At 33.6% G+C, this 22,945-nt stretch overlaps 1 protein-coding gene across 1 annotated transcript; it reads right to left on the reverse strand.

Annotated features, from left to right (window-relative positions):
• Positions 1-5,927: 5,927 nt before the first annotated feature.
• On the reverse strand, positions 5,928-6,248 carry LOC138337858 (uncharacterized). The gene has a single exon (XM_069288292.1). The coding sequence runs from the start codon at positions 6,246-6,248 to the stop codon at positions 5,928-5,930; it is 321 nt and encodes a 106-aa protein (XP_069144393.1).
• Positions 6,249-22,945: the final 16,697 nt, after the last annotated feature.

The raw sequence follows: 22,945 nt of genomic DNA on the forward strand, positions 1-22,945 counted from the left end.
TGTAGTATTATTGGTGAAAAATGAAAAATGAGAGAGTCTTATTGGTGAAAACTTCAGGGTACTATAAGAAGTTGATGAGTGATATATACACAAAATGAGTGAGATCGTTGGTGAAAAATATTTCGAGGCACCACAAGTCGAATGTGAGACATGAATCTAGTCGAGATTGGATTATAAAAGCATGACTCCAATTGGTTGAAAGTTTGACCAAAATTAAGTTTAGATTGATTGGACAGATCAAAATCATTTAATCTCGCATGTATTTCATGATCATTAGAATTGAGCATCACTCTCAAATGAGTCTTCATTTATTTATTTATTTATTTTCCTCAAAAGGAATAATTTTTCTCTTCTTCTTTCTTTTTTCTTATTTTGTATAACTCAATTCGTTTTGTATTTCTTCTTTGAGTTAGTTTTCATTAAAGCATGCATAAATGATTTCAAAATATTTATCATTTCTTCTACTGCTCAAAACAAAGTGTGGTAAGCACATCAAATATGACATGATTAAGGAAATAGTGACATGCGTAGTAACTTGTCAACAATTGACAAAGTTTGAGAATTTATTTGAATACAAGATCCAATGATCGTTGGAATATGGAAAATAATGTGAAAAATTTGAAGTTGAAACTTCTGAACAACTAAAGATGTATTTTAAGATCATCAAAGTGAGCTGAATAGCGGATGAAAGCAGTCTATCTCAAGCTGAAATTAGTTTCAAACATGGCAACGACAGGAATAATTATTGTCAAAGCCAATGCCATAAATCAACTGCCATTATAAAACGAAAATAAAAAATTGAAGACTCAAATTTTGTAAACGTTATTGCAAAAAAAATAAATAAATTAAATACATGTATTTTTTCTCTTTGGACAAACATTTCCTTGTCCGAGACATATATTTCTCATTTTCTCATAGGATTAACACTTTCTAGTTGGAGACCATTATTACTATTATTTTTTTTTATTTTTTGTCCTAGAATAAACAGTATTTAGTTTGAGGCAATTATTTTTCATTTTTTTCTTTTATGATAAAAACTTTATATTATAAAAAAACTAAATTAAAACTAAAAATTTAAATGCTATGGTAATTCTATTTGATGATTCAAAGTGACAGGACCATCCTAAATAATGGGAATCAGAGTAGCAGGACCCTCCTAAACAATGAGAATTAGTGTAGCAAGACCCTCCTAAACAATGAGAAGTAGACTAGCAGGACCCTCCAAAATAATGGGAATTAGCTTGGCAAGGCCCTCCTAAACAATGAGAATTAGAGTAGTGGAACCCTCATACATAATAAGAATTAGAGTAGCAGGACCCTCCTAAACAATGAGAATTAGAGTAGCAGGACCCTCCTAAACAATGATAATTAGCATAGCAGGACCCTCCTAAACAATGAGAACTTGCTTAGCAGGACCCTCCTAAAAATGAGAACTAGAATAGCAGGACTCTTATAAACAATGGGAACTAGAATAGCTGGACCCTCCTAAACAATAATAATTAGAGTAGCAGGACCCTCCTAAATGATGAGAATTAGCGTAGCAGAACCTCCTAAACAATGGGAAGTAGATTAGCAGGACCATCCTAAAGAATGAGGATTAGCGTAGCAGGACTCCTAAATAATGGGAAGTAGATTAGTAGGACCCTTTTAAACAATGAAAATGACAGCAGCTGGACCCTTTTAAACAATGAGAATTAGCGTAGCAGGACCCTCCTAAACAATGGGAAGTAGATTAGTAGGACCCTCCTAAACAATGAGAATTAGCATAACAAGACCCTCCTAAACAATGGGAATTAGCATTGCCGGACCCTCCTAAGCAACGAGAATTAGCATAGTAGGACCATCCTAAACAATGGGAATTAGCATAGCAGGACCAACCTGAATAATGGGTCGTTGTATTAGCAGGATCCTCTTGGACAATGGGATTAGCAGGACCCATCTACATAATGAAATTCAATCACTTTCTACTAGGATAAATACTTTCTAATTTGAGAAGTTATTTTCATTTTCTCCTAGTAAAAACACTTTCTAGTCTGAGTTTATATTTTTATTTACATTTGCTAATAACTCATAAATTTTTTTCCAGTGAGAACTGGGGAAAAATTTGTTTATTTTTTTGTTTGTGATGGTTTTCAGGTTTCATTAAGCGAAACATGGATATGAAATTTAAGAACATAGTTTAAAATTTTTCAGAATGATCAATCTTGTGATAGCCAGAATCAATTTTTTTTATGCATGTAGCAGCCTGACTTCCTCACATCTTTTTCTATTCAGCTTCTCATCAAGAAAACATGCAGCCATTCAAGAGAATCTTCAAATTGTCATTTTGAAGAGTGTCAAAAGCTTAGTGTAAGTGGCAAGTTCATCCTCCAATCCAATTCAATTTTAAGATACTCATTTAAAAATCAAGGTTATATCTTAAAGTCAAGATTCAAGTGAAGACTCAAGAGAAATTGCATATATATATATATGAGCTTGTACATTTATTTTTTTCTTTTGACTATTAGCTTTCAATTTTTTTTGAAAGGATAAGGACCGCAATATGAAGCCTCGATGGAACCTCATTTAACTCCAACTCATCACCTCATCTCCTTGAACTACACGTGTCCTGATTTCATTACAACCCGGATATGTCGGTTGTCCAAAAAAAGGACTCGGTCGCATACTTTTCTTTTAAATGAGAGTCCATCAAAACTTGTCGCTTCGTCTACTTCTTGGTCAGACAAACACTTTGTTTTTCAGTCAAAGAGGGGTAAACTGTAGACACGTAATTTTTGACCGAACTTAAGGTTTTACAAATTTTAAATAACATATTTTACTTTTATTTTATTTTATTAAATTTATTGAAAAAGATATGAAAACTATCAAAATAGAATTACACTTTATGGTACATTTTGTTTATAATATATTCAAAATTTTGATAATAAGTTAGTGATATAATATAATTTTATCTAGCTATTTAATTTTTTCTTAGTTTATATTATTTTTATAATTCATTTAACAAAAATAAATAATAATAAAATTAAAACTACCCACCTCGCTTCCCATTTCCTATCACACCCAGTAAACACTCCCCCCCCCCACACACACGTACAACACATACCACACACACGACTACAGAACACACAACCCACCATACTGACCCATATATACAGACACACTACAACACTAGAAAAAAAAAACAGAAATAAGTACAGAAAGCAAACAAAAAAGAGAAAAAAAAAAGTAAGAGTAAAAATCAAAAAATATTCGGCAATTAAAAATAATCAAAACACACCCACACAATATAAAAAACAGAAAGGAAAAGAAAAAAAAAGCACAACACACATTCATATTAAAAATTGTGAGTGTTTTAATGGTGATTCGTTCAAGACTTTGCGGTACTTTTCTTTTCATTTAAGGTTCAACTTTACCTTGTTTATTGATGGAATTTGATATAATTATTTGATAGTTTCTTATATTTTTGTTTTATTCATAATTTAATTGAAATGAATAATGTGTTAGGAATTTCTTTTTTTTAAAAATAGTTTTATTTCATGAAAATTATTGTTGTTTTTTTGTCCAATAAAAAATGAGATTTATTTTAGAAATTTGTCATTGTTTTGTAATTTTGCTGGATTAATGAGATATTATAATATTTGCATGCCGAATTTTGTCATTAACTTTAGTATAAAAATAAAATATAATATGTGTGGGCCTAATTATAAAATTAACTTTAAGAGTGAATAAAAATAAAAGAATAATAAATAACATATAATATTAGATTGTATCGTAGAAGTTTAGATTTATTTTATTATATTTGATTTTATTTAATATTTTCCTATAACAATAGATGTGTTTTAGGCATGTCAAAAATATTGGTTTCAATCAGAGAATGTGGTTACACATCTTTCTTGATACATTTAAAAATCATTTAAGGATGCGGTGACACAACTTGTCCATAAAATATTAAATTTTCAGCAATTTAACATAAGACTTACAGACAATTATTATGTGAAAGGCGAAGAAGACAATTATGTCTCTAAACGTCAAGATCGAGAATGCAATTACACATTTGGTTTAAGACTAATAAAACTATAGCATATAAAATATATCAAACAAAAATTAAAAGAAGTATAAGTCAATAAAAGCGATCGTGCTAGAAACACGGGACTCGATGGATGCCTAATGCCTTTCTTTCTGTCAACATAATTCCTTATCCAAATTTTTGATTCGCAGACCATATAAAGAGTTAGTTCCATTGTATTTGGGGTTAAACAAAAAGGTGACTTGGAGCACCATAACTCAATTCCAAGTGTCGACTCTATAAAAATCAAAATAATACCTAATCAATAACGTCGTTTAAATTGGAAAAATCCTGTAGCTGTGCGAAAAAGGGGTGTGACACAGTCCTGGCGCCCTACACTAGCCCTTTTGGAGCATAGGGGGAGCGACGCCCTAGACCTTTTCAAGAACATTCTGACAACATTTTCTTCTCGATTTTTGCCTTAATTCACCTAGAATTGATTGATTTCTTCCAATCTTTCTTATATTCGTAAATCCAACATAGTTAAACAAAAAACGTACTCCAATTTCCTCAAGAACAATCCTCAAACTCAAAACCCTTGCCTCTAAAACTCATCAACTCCATTACTAACAAATGAAGAACAAACTAAAGAAAACACATCAAGAACTCAATACATGAAATCTCATGGGTGAATTAAATAAGGAAACTCATGATTGGCATGAGTATGAAAAAATTCACCACTATGAAAACTTACATACCTAAAAAGAATCAAATTCTTGGCGAAAAACCTCAAATCTTGCAACAATCTTGAAAACTCTTTTTTTTTCTCTTCTTCAACTCTTTTCAATATCCCTAAGTGTGTTTAGGAAGGACAAAAGTTGATTCCAATCAGTATATACCCCTAATATATTTTAAAAATGTGTTAGGCTAGTGGGGTAAGGAAAAGACAAAAATACCTCTCCTTAATTCGGTTAAAATGCTTTAACTAGAAAGACTGCATTTAGCAAACTCTACAACGTAGGAGAGAGGACTCAACATCATTCAACTTGATATCTCATGGTTCACCTAACTTATCTTGTACTGAAAGTTATGGTAGTTTGAAGTTGGACCAAAACTCACAATTGAAGACTTACTTGCCTAAATGTAAATTTAGATATTTTTAGTTTAGTTCTTTCTGGATTTAGCTCTTTCTAAAAATGAGATGTTACAATATATCTCCATTGGAAATTTTCGTCCTCGAGTGAGACCACTCTAAATAGAACTGAGGGTGGAAACAACTAAACCAAACATTCAATTCACACAACTTAGCATATTAACGTAAAGAAAGAGCGATTACATTAGTTTGAATTTCTCTGTATTAAAAGAGATGTTGGTATCTCTTCTTCATATCCTTCTCAGCCTACGAAGTATCTCCTTGGTTCTCAACTTGCAAACCTGACGATCAAGTATCTCAACCGGTATGTCCTTATGCGATGGGTTGTACTTAACATAGACATGTGAAACATCGAATGTACTGCTGCTAACTCTGGCGGTAGCTCCAACTCATAAGCTACATTACTAACTCTCTTGGATATTTTATAAGGACCAATATACCAGGGACTAAGCTTTCACTTCTTGCCAAATCTCATAAAACCCTTCATGGGTTAAACCTTCAAGTAAACCCATTTCTAGTTTAGTTCTTTATGGATTTAGCTCTTTCGAAAACCTAGATGTTGCAATATCTCCCCTTAGAAATATTCATCCTCGAATGAGACCAATCTAAATAGAATTAAAGGTGAAAACAACTAAAACCCAACTCAAATACCTAATGTTCAATTCACACAACTTAGCATATTGACGAAAAGAAAACAGTGATTACCTTAGTTTTGAATTTCTCTAGATTAAAAGAGATGTGGGTATCTCTTCTTCGTATCCTATTAGCCTACCAAGTATCAATAAATTGATTCTTCCATAAGACCTTCACTGATGCAACATCCTTGGTTCTCAACTTGCGAACCCCATGATCAAGTATCTTAACCGGTATCTCCTCATAAGATGGGCTGTACTTAAAACCAATATTTTTAGTAGATATAATAACTGAAGGATGTCCCATACACTTCTTAACATATAAATATGAAACATCGAACTCTGGCGTTAGCTCCAACTCATAAGCTACATTACCAACTCTCTTGGATATCCTGTAAGGACCAATATACCAGGGACTAAGCTTCCACTTCTTGCCATATATCAGAAAATCCTTCATGGATGAGTCCTTCTAGTAAACCTAATCATCCACCTCAAACTCTAAGTAACATCAGTATATCATTTCTGACGACTTTGTGTTATTTTCAACCTCTCTTTAATAATATTCACCTTCTCCGTGGCTTGATGAACCTTGGATGGTACCATCAACCCAACTTCAAAAACGTCAAACCATCAAATAAGAGTGTACATCTTCTTCCATAAAGAGCCTCATGAGGAGCCATTTGGATACTAAAGTGATATCTGTTGCTGTAAGCAAACTCTATGAGAGGTAGTTGATCATCAAAATTACCTTTGAAATTGATCACACTAGCCCTCAACATATCCTATAAATTTGAATCGTACAATTTTCTTGACCATTAGTCTGATGATGGGAAGCGGTACTAAGGTTATCCTTTAAACCCAAACCTTTCTAGAAGAACTTCCAAAATTTTTATAGTGAATTATGAATCTCTATATGAAATGATAGATATATCATCTCCATGAAGTCTTACTATCTCTTGAATATATAGTCTAGCATAATCTTCTACTGAATAAGTAGTCTCTACTGATAAGAAATGGGTTGATTTAGTCATCCAATCTACAATCACCCAAATCGAATTATGTTGTCTGTGAGATCGCAACAGACCAGTGATGAAATCCATATTGATCATCTCCCAGTTCCATTCCAGAAGATCTATATTCTAAGACATACCACCGGGCCTTTGTTGATCTTCTTTTACTTGTTGGCAATTCAGATACTTAGCGACAAACTCTGCAATACACCTCTTCATACTACCCCACCAATAAACTTATCTCAGGTCATGACACATCTTTGTGGAACCAAGATGTATTAAGTATGTTAAATTATGAGCTCCCTCCATGATCCTCTCTTGGAGTTCATCCATATTTGTTACACACAATCTACCTTGATACCTTGATACATCATCTCCTTTTCATTCAAAAGCTATCTTTTCTGCTTATAAATATTTCCCTTCAACTCAAGAAAACTGGGGTCTTGATCTTGTTTCTCTTACACTTCAGACACTAGTGATGATTCAAGCTTGTTCATCACCACTACTCCACCTTCATTGGAATCTATTAATGTATCATGCAAGTCTGTGCACATCCTTAGATAATTATTTCTTGCCTTTCTCAAAATGAGTAGTAATACCCATAGATAACCTACTTAAATAACTAACAACAACATTAGCCTTAGCTGGGTGATAAGGAATACTCATGTCATAATATTTGGGTATCTCCAACCACCTCCTTTGTATGAGATTAAGCTCTTCCTAACTGAATGCATGTTGGAGACTATTGTGATGGGTGAGAACATCCATATGAACACCATTGAGATAATGACGCCATATTTTCAAATCAAATACTACGACGTCCAATTCAAGATCATGAGTTGGCTAATTTTTCTCGTGAATATTAGCTGCTTGGAGGTATATGCTATAAATTTATCATACTTCATCAATACAAACCCAAGTCCAACTGGGCACATCTCAATACATAACGAAGATTTGTGTACCTTTTGGTAGGATCAACATAGGGCAGTAGTTAATCGGGTCTTCAACTACGAAAATATTTTCTCACAAGCTTTAGAGAATTGAAACTTTGCTGTCTTCTGAGTCAACAGGGCCAAAATATACGTAAATCCCATTACGAACCTTCTATAATAATAAGCCAATCCCAAGAAACTCCTAATATCAGTTGTAGATGTGGCTTTGGGCCAAATATGCACTGCCTCAATCTTCTCGTGACAACTCGGATCCCATCACCAAAACAATGTGGCCTAAGAACGCCTCACACTTAAGCCAAAAATCAAACTTCAATTTTTTTGCATACAACTCTCTATCTTTGAGTGTTTGAAGAACTATTCTGAGATGACTAGCATTTCCCTCCTCACTTCTCAAATAGATAAGAATGTCATCAATGAATATGATAACAAACATATCAAGACAAGGCTTAAACACTTTATTCATAAGATCCATAAATGTTGCAGAAGCATTAGTCAAACAAAAATACATAACTAGAAACTCATAGTGACCATAAGGGGTCCTGAATGTTGTCTTAGGGATGTCACTTTCTCTTAGTGTCAACTAGGGTTAGACAAATCTAAGGCCTGTCTTAGAAAAGAAAGTGGCACCCAAAGTTGATCAAACAGATCATCAATTCTCGAAAGGGAATACTTATTCTTTATAGTAACCTTGTTCAATTTGTGGTAGTCAATACACTTCCTAAGGGAACCATCTTTATTTCTCACAAATAAGGATGGAGCGCCCCAATGTGAGACACTTGGTCAAATGAAGCCTTTATCAAGAAGGTCTTTTCAACTTCTCTTTTAACTATTTTAACTCAGCAAGAGCAATTCTATATTGCAGAATATAAATAGGTCAATTGTGAGAAAGAATATCTATATCAAAGTTTATTTCTCTCATAAAGGACTCCAGGAAGATCATCTGGAAAAACCTATAGAAAATCACTCACAAATAGAATGGACTGAATAGGAGGTATCTCAACAGTTGATTCATTTACTCAGACTACGTGATAGACGTACTCCTTGAAAACTAACTTTCTGGCCTTAAAGTATGAAATAAAATGACCCTTAGGAATTGATGAACTACTCCATTCTGTAACTGGCACATCAGGAAACTCAAACTTAACTACTCGAGTTTTATAATCAACTAAGACATAACAAGAATGAAGCCAATCCATACCTACAACATCAAAGTACTCCATGTCTTACTCGACTAAGTAAGCCATGATGTCATTGTGATTCATAAAGATGGTAGAATTATGATAAACTATCTCATCTAGAATGGACTCACCAACATGGGTGGAAACATCGAAGGACTAAAGAAGTTGCTTTGAAAAATATGAAAACTCAAAGCAATATACAGAGTCACAATATATCAACACGACCTGGATCAAACAATGCAAATATATCAGAACTAAAGACTTTGATAATATCAGTGACTACATCAGATGAATTGTCTTGCTCTTGACGACGGCTGATACCATACAAACAGTTTTCTCATTGCCTTCCCTTAAGTAGATACTCTAGGTGTAACTCTGTCTGCTAGAGCTGCTGAAAAAGAATGAGATCTATTGTCCCGATTACCATTGCCTTGCATGTTCTTAGGGCACTCTCTCATGAAGTGACTTGTTTTTAAACTTATAAAAATTAGAAGAGACATCACTAAAAGCTCTTGGGTGGTTCCTACCAAACTTAGCACATGCAATAGTCCACTTGTCCCTTTATCACAACCCAAGGTAGTCCTTGGGCGTAAAATGGTGTATAAGACCCTGAAAGGCCACACACAAGCCATTTAGAATACATCATACATGATAATAGATTTTGATAGATTTAAAGACAACTTCAACATATAAAAGTTTTATAGAGAAAAACCGGAATCCTAAACAGTCTCAAAGCCACCTAATACATAAGAGGTTATCAAGGCTCCGTCTGTGCATCAAATTCAAAACTAAAATCAAACATACATATGAAACAAAGTCTTGATTGTCTAAACATGAGGCCTCACCACTCTTCAATCTTCAACTACTAAGAGTTCCTAGTCACGGAGGTGCGAATCCAAATTGCCTGACCCTACATTTAGGTTAATAGGCAAGAGTATGCGTTAGTACAAAAATTCACTAAGCGGTCGTTTTGTAGAGTGTATAAGAATAATGCTAAATAGAGAGTATTAATAACACTTGCATTAGTATTGCTTGTATTAGTTGTTCTTGAATTAGTTGTATATTTCTTAAATATCTTCTGTTTTGGTGTATTAAAAATAGAATGCATTGTACAAAAATAGTTATTACAAAAATATCCTCCAGAATTATGGTGAAAAAAGAAGAATTTCTTTTGAGGGGTATTTATGTCTTTAAAAATCTAATGCATGCATTATATCACTTTGCTTTACTAATACCTGGAAATATATGGTATTAGTAATACACTCCCCAATACACAATAGAGTGTGTAATTAATGCTTGCATTACTCATACTTAAAATGAAAAAGGCACCAAAGAAGGTACTACTACAATACAAAGTTTATGAAAACATTTTTTTTAATACACGCTACAAAACGACCCCTAAGAATGATAGCCATGAATAAAAGTATAAAATCATGCTTAAAGAGACCTTCTTATGATATTTTAGGACTAAGTAAGAACATAAGATAAAGTGTTAGAAAACATAAAATAAATCATGATCCATGCAAGTAAAACCGTCTTTGGACAGATGTGAGATACTTCTTAAAGTAAACTTAGTTCATCATTATAGTGGGAATTAGCCTTAATCAAAATAAAGATCCTGTGAGCTATAACATGATCCTCCAGTGTATCCCACAATGAAAAATGGTTATCCTACTTGCTAAGATAGGACCATGGTTGAGTTAAAGTGGATCCCCTAGCTAATGTGTATCTCGATACTCCTCATACGGGGGCACATAGGTATGGGATAAAGAAATTCTACTAGAAATCCGGCCTCAAAACAGTGGAACTTCCATCTCAGTATCCCCTCATTGCTAAGCATAAATCCCACGTAATAGTTATTAAGTCTTAACTTATCTTATCCCCTCATTGCTAAGCATAAATCCCACGTAATAGTTATTAAGTCTTAACTTATGTTATCATTAAGAGATATAGGTAGTCGCCACATTCCTTATCATAGCATAGCTCCTAAGACCACGCGTGAGAAAACCGTTCACCATCCATCATCTTTCCATAATAGCTTTTAATGCCCATAGTCATTCACTTCATGCTAGTGCCCCTAATACTAATTGAAATAGTTATGAAATTCTTCTCTCTAATAATTGATGGCATATATGGATACCATATTAAGAAAGACCTAATTTAGGAAAATATGCAAAAAGTATTGAGGGAAAATCTAGATGACAATCATGTCATGTGGCAAAGCTTCATAAAACATATAGACAATGTCATCTATAAGTTTCTTGAGTGATAAACATCCTTTCATGAACATGCATTCTTTTCAATAATTCATAAGCTTCATCATGTTTTCAAGGTAAACGAAACTTCAAATTCATTTACATCTATTTCATACAGAGATGGCATGCACATTTCCATAAATTTATCTTTCATAGTTCAAGACCTATATTATATAAACATAGCTTATAAAACATTGGTTATGCAAGGGTTCACGGGAAATCAACTTAAAACATGAAATTTCTTCAATTTATGCATAAAAGTTTAGAAATCAATCAAATAAATCAATATTGAAGATAACCCATGTCAATTAAAGAAAACCCTAACTCAATTGGGGAATCTAACTTTGTAAAATTGGAAAATTTGCGAACTCCTTGGAGGAAAGGGCTCCATGGATGAAGAGTATCATACCATTATGCCAATATATTGAAAGCAATGGAGGATTAAGAGGTTTGATCGTGAAACTCTAGGTTTAATCTTAAACTTCAAGAGGAAGAATTATTTGAGAGGCGGGGCTTGATCAAATTTTACAAATTTAAGAGAATAAATTGATTTTGGGTGATTTGGGGGTTTGAAATCATTATATTGGGTTTTGGGTAGAAGGAAAAATAATATACTATTGAGTTAAAACAATTGTGAAAAGACCAAACAACCCCTGACTTAAAAATTATGAAATTGGGTCACTGGAAAGCCAAAAAGGCTTGTCATGACACACCATGGCCCATCAAACGGGTCGAAAAGAATTCATGCCTGATAGGGACTTACTAATTTTGATATAAGTTCTTACTTCGAGTTTGAAATTAGACAAACTTGGTGGCGCTAGAAAGAGGACTCGAAAGATCTTTAATTTGATTGGTCATGGGCCACCTTATTCAGTTCGTATTAAAAGATATGATCGTTTTAAGTTAACCCTAAACTCTAAGTCTATTGAAAACCCTTCACGGGCCTCTTTGATGTCTGTTGTCCTTGAACAGTGTCTTGAACATCACCCTACTAAACTTGAACCCTTCACAACCACTTTTATGACCCGTCCCCCACTTCATGGACTGTTTAGAGGTCCATGGGAGGTATCCTGCTTGGAGAAAATTCTTCCTTCTTGTCACGAGCACCATAACGGGTTATCGTCCCCTTCATGGCCCTTGTAGGTCTCCGTAAGGGGTTCCATGGTCCAATTATGGGTTCTTGACAATCCTGCATAACCCCTTCCTCGCCTTTCTCAAATATAAGGTGTTAAAATTTTTCCTCTTTCGTAACATTTGTCCTTGAATGAAGCTCATACTAGCACGAAGAGAGTAAAAGAGAAACTAACAACCCAATAATGCAACTTTATCAAAATGCACATAACCAAGGAGGAATTGATTCCAAGCTAAAGCATGTTCAAAAAATCATAAAGAATATAGGAACTAGACCTAGTAGTCAATCCTAAATGCAATCATATAAATTACTTATCCAAGGAGGAACTTTAAACTACAAGCTAAAGCATATTCAAAACATCCTTCATAATGTCTATATGCCACTCATACTGAAATACTCATAAACATGAGACAATTAACCAAACTAAACGAAATCATATTTTTGAAAATCAAATTTTATATGAGAATGCATGCATGAGTAAACATAAGGATGACTACCACTCCAAAATCCTATAGAGTGAACCATAAGGGCTAAGGCCTCAAGTTAGACTCGAAGATAAAGGAAATATATACGGATACAAAGAAGTCATATCGCCTCAAAAGTTTCAGTCACCAAACCATAACAAGGAATTTCTCATAAAACAAACATATTTCTACTCACTTACCAACCATGAAACACAGTTTCTCCCCCTTCAGAGCGAACCCCACTCGTCTTTTCAAATCCATCTCCCTCAATCCTTAATATAACACCAACGTATTAACAACCACTAAACCATTGATATAACTAAACACTTAAGAAGTTTATACAAGTATTTTACTACTCAAAACACCTCTCCATACATGAAGTCTTACCTTATCCAACAAAACACTGAATATCAAGCAATGCATAACAGAAAGATAAAAGACCTTAACCTACCAATTCTATATCTGGGGAACCCTCATAATCTTTTTGAGTATGAAGAGCATAAAATCTATCTTTTTACGAACCACCACTTGGACCAGAGGAAGGGTAGGGTTAGGCCCGTTGATGATTATCTCCCTGATTCCTAGCAATTGAAGGTAATCTCTTATTTCATGATCCATCTTACCACAACCAAAGACAACATTAGAACCGACTAGAAATTCACCCTCATGTATTCTCCCACACTCCTTACTCTCGGGCCACATTTGTCACTACCACCCTTACCGTGAGAATGATTTCCTCCATCGGACCATGAATGTGAAAAATCACCATCATCTCTTCTTGCCCTCTTTAAATCCCTAGACGTTGTTTGACCACTAAGTCAGAAGCATCTAACACAAACTTACTCATTCTTGTTTTTTGATCGACAACCATTATTGGAGCATATTTAGAATTGTGTGAATATCAAAACATACTCCTCCACACTAACATCTTTTTAGCAAAGGTTAATAAACTCAATTACGTTTTCCTCTCTCATCTAAAAAGGAGAGAACCTATTAATATAGCAACCTTGAATTTTTCCCAATCAAGAGGACCCTAATCTACCACTCTCTATTATTTCAATTGGTTGAACCAAACTTGAGCGACACCCTTAAATTTACAAGCAACCAATATTCGCTTTTTCCACAGACGTCATTCCCATGAATGTAAATACCTTATACACCTCATCAATAAACTCCTCAAGATATTCCTCAATATTAGGCCCATGATATTCCATAGGATTCATTGTAATAAAGTACATCACCCTTGGGCTTATAGGAGAGACAACATATCTATTTTCTTGAACTATCAAAGCTTTGTCCAATGCATAAAATGTGTCTATAAACTCATCATTAGTCACTTGCTCGACAAAAGCGTTGACCGACACTTGGGGATGCTCTTGTCTCACATTTTCACAAACATTCCAATTCATTATCACAGAGTCCTTCGTGGAGGCATATTATGAAAAGCATAAATAACGTTTAAGAGAGAAAGACACCTAGAGTTACACTCTAGTGCACAACTTTAGAGTATTAAAGAAGTAAGTTTTTGTAAACATCTTATATCTTCTCATTCATAAATGAGGAGCGCTTTACACTAATGAACAAGACTCTACTTGACGTGGTTTATGAGACATCCTAAGACCTTTCTAAACCTTGTGCTATAAATACCATGTTTGTCATGACCTAAGGTATCCCTAGGCGTAACATGACGTATAAGACCTTGGCAGCCCCCATAGAATCCACTTAGTATACATCATACATGATAATAGATTTATACTATTTAAAATACAACCTCAACATATAAAAGTTTTATAAATTAAATAGGAAATCTAAACATCATCTCAAAACCATCAACTACATGAGAGTTTATCGAGGCGTAGCCCGTACATCAAGTTCAAAACTAAAATGAAAGAAATTATGAAATAAATATTTGGTTCTTGATACATGAAACCTCACAATTTTCAGTATAAAATTACTAAGAGATCCTAGTCAAAGAGGTGCTAATCGGAATCGTTGGACTTTCATTTGGGGAAATGTAGGAAAGAGTATGCGTCGTTAAAAAAATTCAATAAGTATGATATTCATCATAAAAGTATAAAATTATGCTAAAAAGAACAATTTCATGATATATGAAGGCCAAGTTAAAACATAAGATAAAAGGGTTGGGAAATAAAAAATGAAATTCTGATCAATGCAAGTAAAACTATTAAAAACATGTGAGATACTTATTGAATTAACCTCAGTTCATTATTATTGTGGGAATTATCCTTAACCGATATAAAAACCATGTGAGCTATAACATAATCCCCCGGTGTCTCTCACACCAAAAAAAGTTATCCTACTTGCCAAGAAGGACCATGGTTGAGCTAAAGTGGATCTACTGGATAATTTATATATCGACACTCATTCTATATCGGCACATAGGTATGGGATAAAGAGAAATCTACTAGAAACCCGGCCTTAACACGATAGAGCTTCCATCTTGACATCCTCTCGGTTCTAAGCCATAAATCCCAAGGAGTAGTTATTAAGTATTGATTTATCTTATCACTAAGATACATGAATAGCCACCACATGCCTTATCATAGTATATATTTTTAGAGCATGCGTGAAAAAACATTTCACCATCCATGATCTCTTCATAATATCTTTGAAGGCCCTTAGTCATTCACTTCATGCTAGATATTACCCGAATGCTAATATAAACTTTTTTGAAATCGTGGTCTTTAATCATTGATGATATGTCTAGATACCATACTAATCAAGACATGATTTAGGAAAATACACCGAAAAGTTTAAGGGTAAATCTAGATGTAATTCATCTCATGTGTCCAAGCTTCATAGAACATATAGACAATCTCATCTCTAAGTTTTCTTGAGTCATACACATACTTTCATGAGCATACATTCTTCTCAATAATTCATAAGCTTCATCATGTCTTCAAATTCATTTACATCTATTTCATAAAAAGAAGAAATGCTTATTTTAAAAAATTCATTTCAAGATCCACATTATATTAGCATAGATTAGAAAACATGAGTTGTGCATGGGTTCATAAAAAGATCAACTTAAAAATATGCAATTACTTAAATTCATGCATAAAAACTCATAAATCAATAAAATAAAGCAATATGGAAGAAAACCTATGTCAATTGAAGAAAATCCTTACTCAATTGGGGAATTCTAACTTCGTAAAATTTGAGAATTTGGGACTCAATGGAGGAAATGGGCTCCATGTATGAAAAGTATCATACCTTGATGCCAAAAGCTTGGAAACAGTGGAGGATTATGAGTCTTGATCTTCAAATGCTACCTTTTTTCCTCAACTTCTAGAGAGAAATATTTAAGTTGAGGAGCTTGATTAACTTTTGGAAATTTAAGAGAATAAATTGAGTTTGTGTGATTTGGGGGTTTAAAATCATTATAGTGGATTTTGGGTAGAAGGAAAATAGACGTAGTATTGAGTTAAAACATTTTGGAAAAGACCCAACAATCCTTGACTTAAAACTGCCAAATTGGGTCACTAGAAAGACAAAACGGGTAATCATGAAAACTATGACACGTCAAACAAATATTGAAGAAATCCTCCCTGATAGGGTTTTACAATTTTTGGCATAACTTCTTACTCCAAGCTTGGAATTAGGAAAACCACCGGTGTTTGAAAGAGGTCTCAGAGATCTTCAATTTGATAGGTCATGGAACACCTAATTCATTTGTGCAAAAAAATTTGATCGTTTAAAGTTGACTCTAAACTCCAAGTCTCATGAAAATCCTTTACGGACGACTTCACGGTCCATGTTAAGCTTCACGAAACTTTTTGACACCTATGGTGCTTGACCAGTGGCTTGAGGAGATCCCCTATTGTATTTTACCCCTTCACAACCACTTATATGGCATGTCTCCTTCTTCACAAACTATCTAGGGGTCTGTGGGAGAAAGTCTGATTGGGGCAGGTTCTTTCTTCTTTTCATGAGCACCATAATGGGCCATTGTCCGCTTCAAGACCCTTGTAGGGATCCATAGAGAATCCGATGGTCCAGTTTTCATTCTTGATCATCCCGCTAAACCCCTTCTTAGCCTTTCTCGAATCAAAGGTGTTAACCCTTGTGTCACACTACCTTGAGACTAAGTCGGTCGAACTCTGAATTTCTGCGAATTCTGATTCCCTAACTCACTCCCTTTTCTTTGGTGCAGGTACACTAGAATATGATGAAGTAGGTCCAATTAGCTTTTTTTGAATTTGATAGAATTCGATACAAGACCCACGAGATCCTAATATTACAAAATCCATAAATGTGAAGCCCTCTAGAAAGTAAAAAGGGCTCACTAAACGAGCTAGAATGCAATAGGATCAACGAAACGCTTGTTGTAGACCCTAAAACCATGTATTTGCACTATGAAGAGATGCAAACCAAATGACGTCATTGAAATGAATGTATGAACATGTAAGGGGAAACTCTGTAACATAAATATGGTCTTGAACTAATTAACCAAAAACATACTCTGTAACATAAATATGGTCTTGAACTAATTAACCAAAAACATACTCACCTCATCTTAACTCAACTCAATATGAAGCAAAAATAAATATACAACTTATATAAATCTTTTAAAAAAATAGATAATAATTCAATGTATTTAAAGAATACATTAATAAACTCTTTTACTCTTATTTGGGATATTCTTTAAACGACAACAATCACTATGAGCTATGTGATGATACAACATCTAGCCCACACTCTTAGAACTGTCATATACCTTGCCTAAGTATAAGATATCCTCAAATAAGTGGATCCACTAACCTATGATTAAAAGTACTAAGGAATATTCTAAAAAGTCTGACCCTTTACCTATGTTGGCATACATGGTTTATGAGGACTTTGAGTTGTATGAACTTGTCCCCATATTGGTGGTCAATACTACACTCAATAATATTAATCATTCTCATATGTTTAAAAACATTTCTCATAGTACAACTTTGAGTTTATTACTCAAAAGTTTCTCTTAAAAGAGATGATGTTCAAAACTCCTCATGAACTCATTTGGAAATCAAGGTTTCCCCTTGTTTTAAATGTAAAACATTTACACTTGCGAATACTTAGTCCCCTTATATTCATTTTGAAAACATGAACTCAACTCTTCTTATCCTCATACTCAAATACTCAAGTCTTTAAAAATATTTATAAGATTGTAAAATACTTCCAAAAATGACTCGAAGACTTCCTCGAACTTTACTCTTAACTCATTCTTGGATTTGAAATGTAAATTAAAGAGTTACGATTCATGATATATTATGATCTATCGATGATTAATGAAGGTATAAATAACTAGGATAAAGAAGAGAATCAAATCTTGATTTAATAAATAATTACGGAACAATAAGAAAAGAGAAAAAGGGTGTGATGCTTCAAGTTCATCTAGCACATTGTTGGTGCTCACACCAGCCCTGTTGGCGCAGCACCAGACCTTTTCCAAAACAATCTGATCAATTTATTTGTTCCAAACATTCATAGATTTATAAACCCAACATATGTAAACGAAAATCTTCTAAAATTTCTTCACGAAAATCTTCAAACTCAAAACCCTTGCCTAAAGAACGCATGAAACCAATTATTAACGAATGAAGAACAAACCTCAAGAAAACTCATCACGAACTCAATATGCAAAATCACATCGACAATTTTAATAAGGCAACTGATGATTGGAGTTAGGGTAAACACACCCATCACTATGAAAACTTACATACCTCGAAAAAATGAAATTCTTGGTGAAAATGCTCAAATCTACAAGAATCTTGAATTTTTCTTCTCCTCTTGAACTCTTCTCAAACCCCCCAAGCATTTTAAAGAAGGACTTAAACTGATTCCAATCAGCTTAGACCCCTTAAAATTATCATAAACGAGCTTGGATAGTGGTAAAGGAAAATTCCAAAATACCCTTCCTTAATTCGAATGAAATTCCTTAAGTAGACAAGCTGCACTCAAACGGATATATCTTTCTTATGAAAACGTAGAATTTAGCTAACTCAACGGCGTTGGAAAGAGTATTCAAAAGCTTATATTTGATATCACACGCGGTACCTAACTCATCCTATGCTTAAAGTTATGGTCATTTCAAGTTGACCCAAAGCTCACAATTGAAGACTAACTTCCTAAATCTCAATTTAGCTATTTCTAGTTTAGTTCTTTATTGTTTGGCTCTTTGTAAAACCCATGTTTTACATAAATTCACTCCGTTTATAGATTTTGCCTAAAAATTTCCTTACCGTCAATATTTTGGTTCAAATATCCCTTTGCAGTCGATAGTTTGGTCTAGAAATTCCCCAATAATTACAAATTAGGTAAAAAAATACCATTTTTTGAATAAATATATTATTTTTGCTTTTTAAAACACATTTTCTTCCTAATTATCACTTTAATAAATAAAAATGTAGGAAATATTTATTTTCTTCTAAATCTCATTCTATCAACATATGCACATAAAATAATAGTATATCCACCATTAATTTATATTCATATTAACGATAATTAATAAAAACAATATAACTAGAATTTTTTAATTCTATTACATTTTTATTAATTGAAGTAAGATAGACATTTTCTAACTTTAAACAAACATTATTAGAAATAGATTATATTGAAAATAAAATCAGTAGTATATTTATTTGGAAAATGAGCATTTTTGACCCATTAAATAACAATTAGGGCATTTTGGACTAAAGTAATGATGACAAAGCCACTTTTGGAGCAACGTACAAATGAGGGCATTTTTGAACCAATGTATTGACGGTAAGGGAATTTTCGAGCAAAACTATAAACAAAGGAAATTTTTGTTTCTTTCACATTGTTTAAGGGCAATTTTGAACCGAAGTATTGACGACAAGGGTATTTTTGAGTCAAATTATAAACATTGAGAATTTTGTTCATTTCATATCCATGCATAGTATGTCACAGTCTAAAATTGGGCCATGATGACGCCTACTATAACCCCAGAATAGGCAAGCGTAAGCCCAAAATAAGATGTGGAAGACAATAAATAAATAACAATATTAAGAATAAGTGGAAGAATACATAGAATATAAGAAATGATTCATTTCCTATATTTGTAGCGCGATACAAGATGTACAAAAAGACCCACAAGTAATAGAGAATGATAGATTAACATAAGAACCAACCCAAACGTCATATCATTTATATAGCAGCTAAAAGTACAAAAAAATTCAAATTTACAAGACATAGAGTAAGCAAAATATAAAATATAAATGAGTACATTAAAGAGAAAAAAACAAGTCCTTAATGCCAAAAGCTCACCAGAATCCAAGTTTATGATGGCTGAGGTATATCTAACGCTGATGGAAGGTAACTCAAACTGGGAAATGCATAAAAAAAATATACAACTTAAGTGTATTATGAGTACAAAAACATGGACTACTCAGTAGGAATCATACGCCGATCGAGATAAGAAAGAACATAAGAATGAAAACAAGAACATAGATACTAGTAAGTCAAGAAATAATACAGATATACGATAATCATACCATGGGGAACAAACAAGCGATTTACAAGAATTCTATAACAACTACACACAAACACTATGCAAATCAAACATGCTACAAGGAAAACTCATACCATAATTCCATGAAAGTGTCTAAAAGGATAAAGCAACACGCCTAGATGAAACGTCGAGCTTCCTAGAATAATACATCGAGCCTAAACACAAAGATCCAATAACCCTGATATTGTATCTAGGGGCCATTTGGGATGATTCATTAAGCTTAGAATAACCTAAGTAAGATATAAAGAGACCTCCCATACACCCTCTTGAAGACAAACTGAGTAATCCTCAAAGCGACCCTAGATAAGAACCTTTGTATTAAAATCATTAAGTGAGCATTATTCATAGAAACCATTTAAGAAAGAACTAGACTATTAGAGGACTTCACATAATCGTCTTCGAAGACCTAGGGAATTCATCCTAGTATCTTCAAGGCCTACTTGTGCCATGTATAGATAGCGTCCCATTCCACTACCCACACGTTGTAGATCCCATCAAATAACTAGAATGTACATACAATATGATGAGAATAGACACTAACCGACCTAGACCATACTAGCTAGATATGAAATCCGATGTCATAAGACCCCACATCCCATATAGGCACATGGTTTATGGGATATTAAGGGCTTCTTTGTAATCTAGTCTCATTATCAAGTAGAGCTATTACCACAAACATGGCATATCCACTCGGCGCTTTGCCTTTGGTCTCATAAAGTACGTTCATTCACATATTAGTATTTGAGAAGATACCATTTCTACATCTTACCAACTCATAATACCACTACCAAGAAGGGGTCCAATAGGGATGCGATCAAGGTTCATTAGAATAGCTCATTCTTAACCTTCTTTTCATATTAAAGGCTCCATATAAGTCTTTCATAGAAGGGCACCTACTTTAGGTCTACCGATCCTAGACTTTCATTTATACATTCATTCATACACATACATGACAAGGGTGCCTAAACCTACAAAGTTAAGGGTTCATAATCCGTAAGCTTTCATGTATCAAGAAGAGATATGTAAGTCTACCAATCAAGACACAACATCATTCTATAAAGGTTCTCCCTAGTCCTTCGTCATCATATATCAACAACTAGAGAGAAAATACATCCAATCATACAATATTATCACCCATATAGGATCATATAGACAATACATGAGCACATTCTCATCATACCTTCACATATACCATATCATGTTCATACCATAATTCACAAAATAATACCGACAAGGCCATGTTCATAACATATATAACAATTAAACTCCACCACCATAAGTGGACCATACCAATAAATACAATTCCATATCAATTCTATAAAAAATAAAGGAATTAGTTCACTCACCACCTTCCATTCACCATCATCACCATTCCTTAACCTTTTCAACAATTTCACATAACAAAATGACTTATCAATGATAATATACACAAGACTAAGCCAACAACTAATCCATATCAATGATTTAACAACATTCAATATAGATATCAATACTAGAAGACAAACTATGAACAATTTTACCATAATCTGTACACAATTCAATAGCCCATAACAATCTACACATGAATTCAATAAGATTAAGCCATGATCACTTCACCTACTTTAGAGCCAAAATTAGGAACTCAAGAAATACACGGGCTCATGGAACTTTTGATCATAAACCATAAATTAATATTGAATACTTCATAAATCATCAATTAAAACCTTTTTATGAAAGATCCCATGCTTAGAATTCGAAATAGGGTTTTACAATTTTTGAGATTTTTTGAAAAACCTTTGAAATCGGCTCTTTGAATGAGATAAGAATCAAGGATGAAATCACCATACTTATTTAAGTTCTATTCACGAAATTAGCATTGAAACCTGGGAGAATTCGGCCTTCGTTTTTGGAACTTGAAGGTCCTTCAATGGAGGGGATCTTGACTAGAGAGAGAATTTAGAGAAAAGAGAGAGCTTATAATTTTTTTTGATTCTAATTGAGTTTTGGGGTTTTTGATTAGGGTAATGGGTATATAATGACTAAAAATCAATATACAATACACCCCAAAATACCCAAAACACCCTTACATTAATTTTACCTTTTTAAACAAGTCAAACTTAACTTAAATTTTCAGAATTATCGTCGGGGAACAAGTCTGAATCAAAGAGCTGTTCCTACAAGATTTTAAGAATTAAATTTTGGGATATTAGATTCCACTCCGCGGACTAAAATTTATGTCTAAGGTGAATCAAGTCCGCGACGCGGACTGGTTTCTCTAATGAACAACTTCTTGCTGCCTATGGGCAGCTTGTTGGCCAAAGGTTGGGTCCTTTACAAGGACCCCAAGAGTGGTTCTTGGGGTGTTGTAACTATAAAATTTGACCTAAAGATGTCCCTATAGGTTTCAGGGTCACCCCTACTGATTTTAGACTCCAAACAACATATACAAACTTGCACAACATACTATGACACACTTTCATGCACACAATAGTAGTTTTTGAACGTCTTGGTCGTCCTTTGATGTTTCACTTCCAAACACTTCAAAGAGAATTATAATGATAATAATCACTATTTTAACACTTTGTTAACTCATAAACACATGATAGTCTCTAATTTAACCTAATTCATTTTGACGGTTGTTACACTTTT

The sequence above is a fragment of the Solanum lycopersicum genome, chromosome 8 (genome assembly GCF_036512215.1).
Source record: "Solanum lycopersicum chromosome 8, SLM_r2.1".
In the NCBI taxonomy this organism is placed as follows: domain Eukaryota; kingdom Viridiplantae; phylum Streptophyta; class Magnoliopsida; order Solanales; family Solanaceae; genus Solanum; species Solanum lycopersicum.

What these genes read in the sequence shown, in the direction of transcription:
- LOC138337858 (XM_069288292.1), bottom strand. Translation starts at nt 6,248, where the DNA reads ATGAAGGATTTTCTGATATATGGCAAGAAGTGGAAGCTTAGTCCCTGG.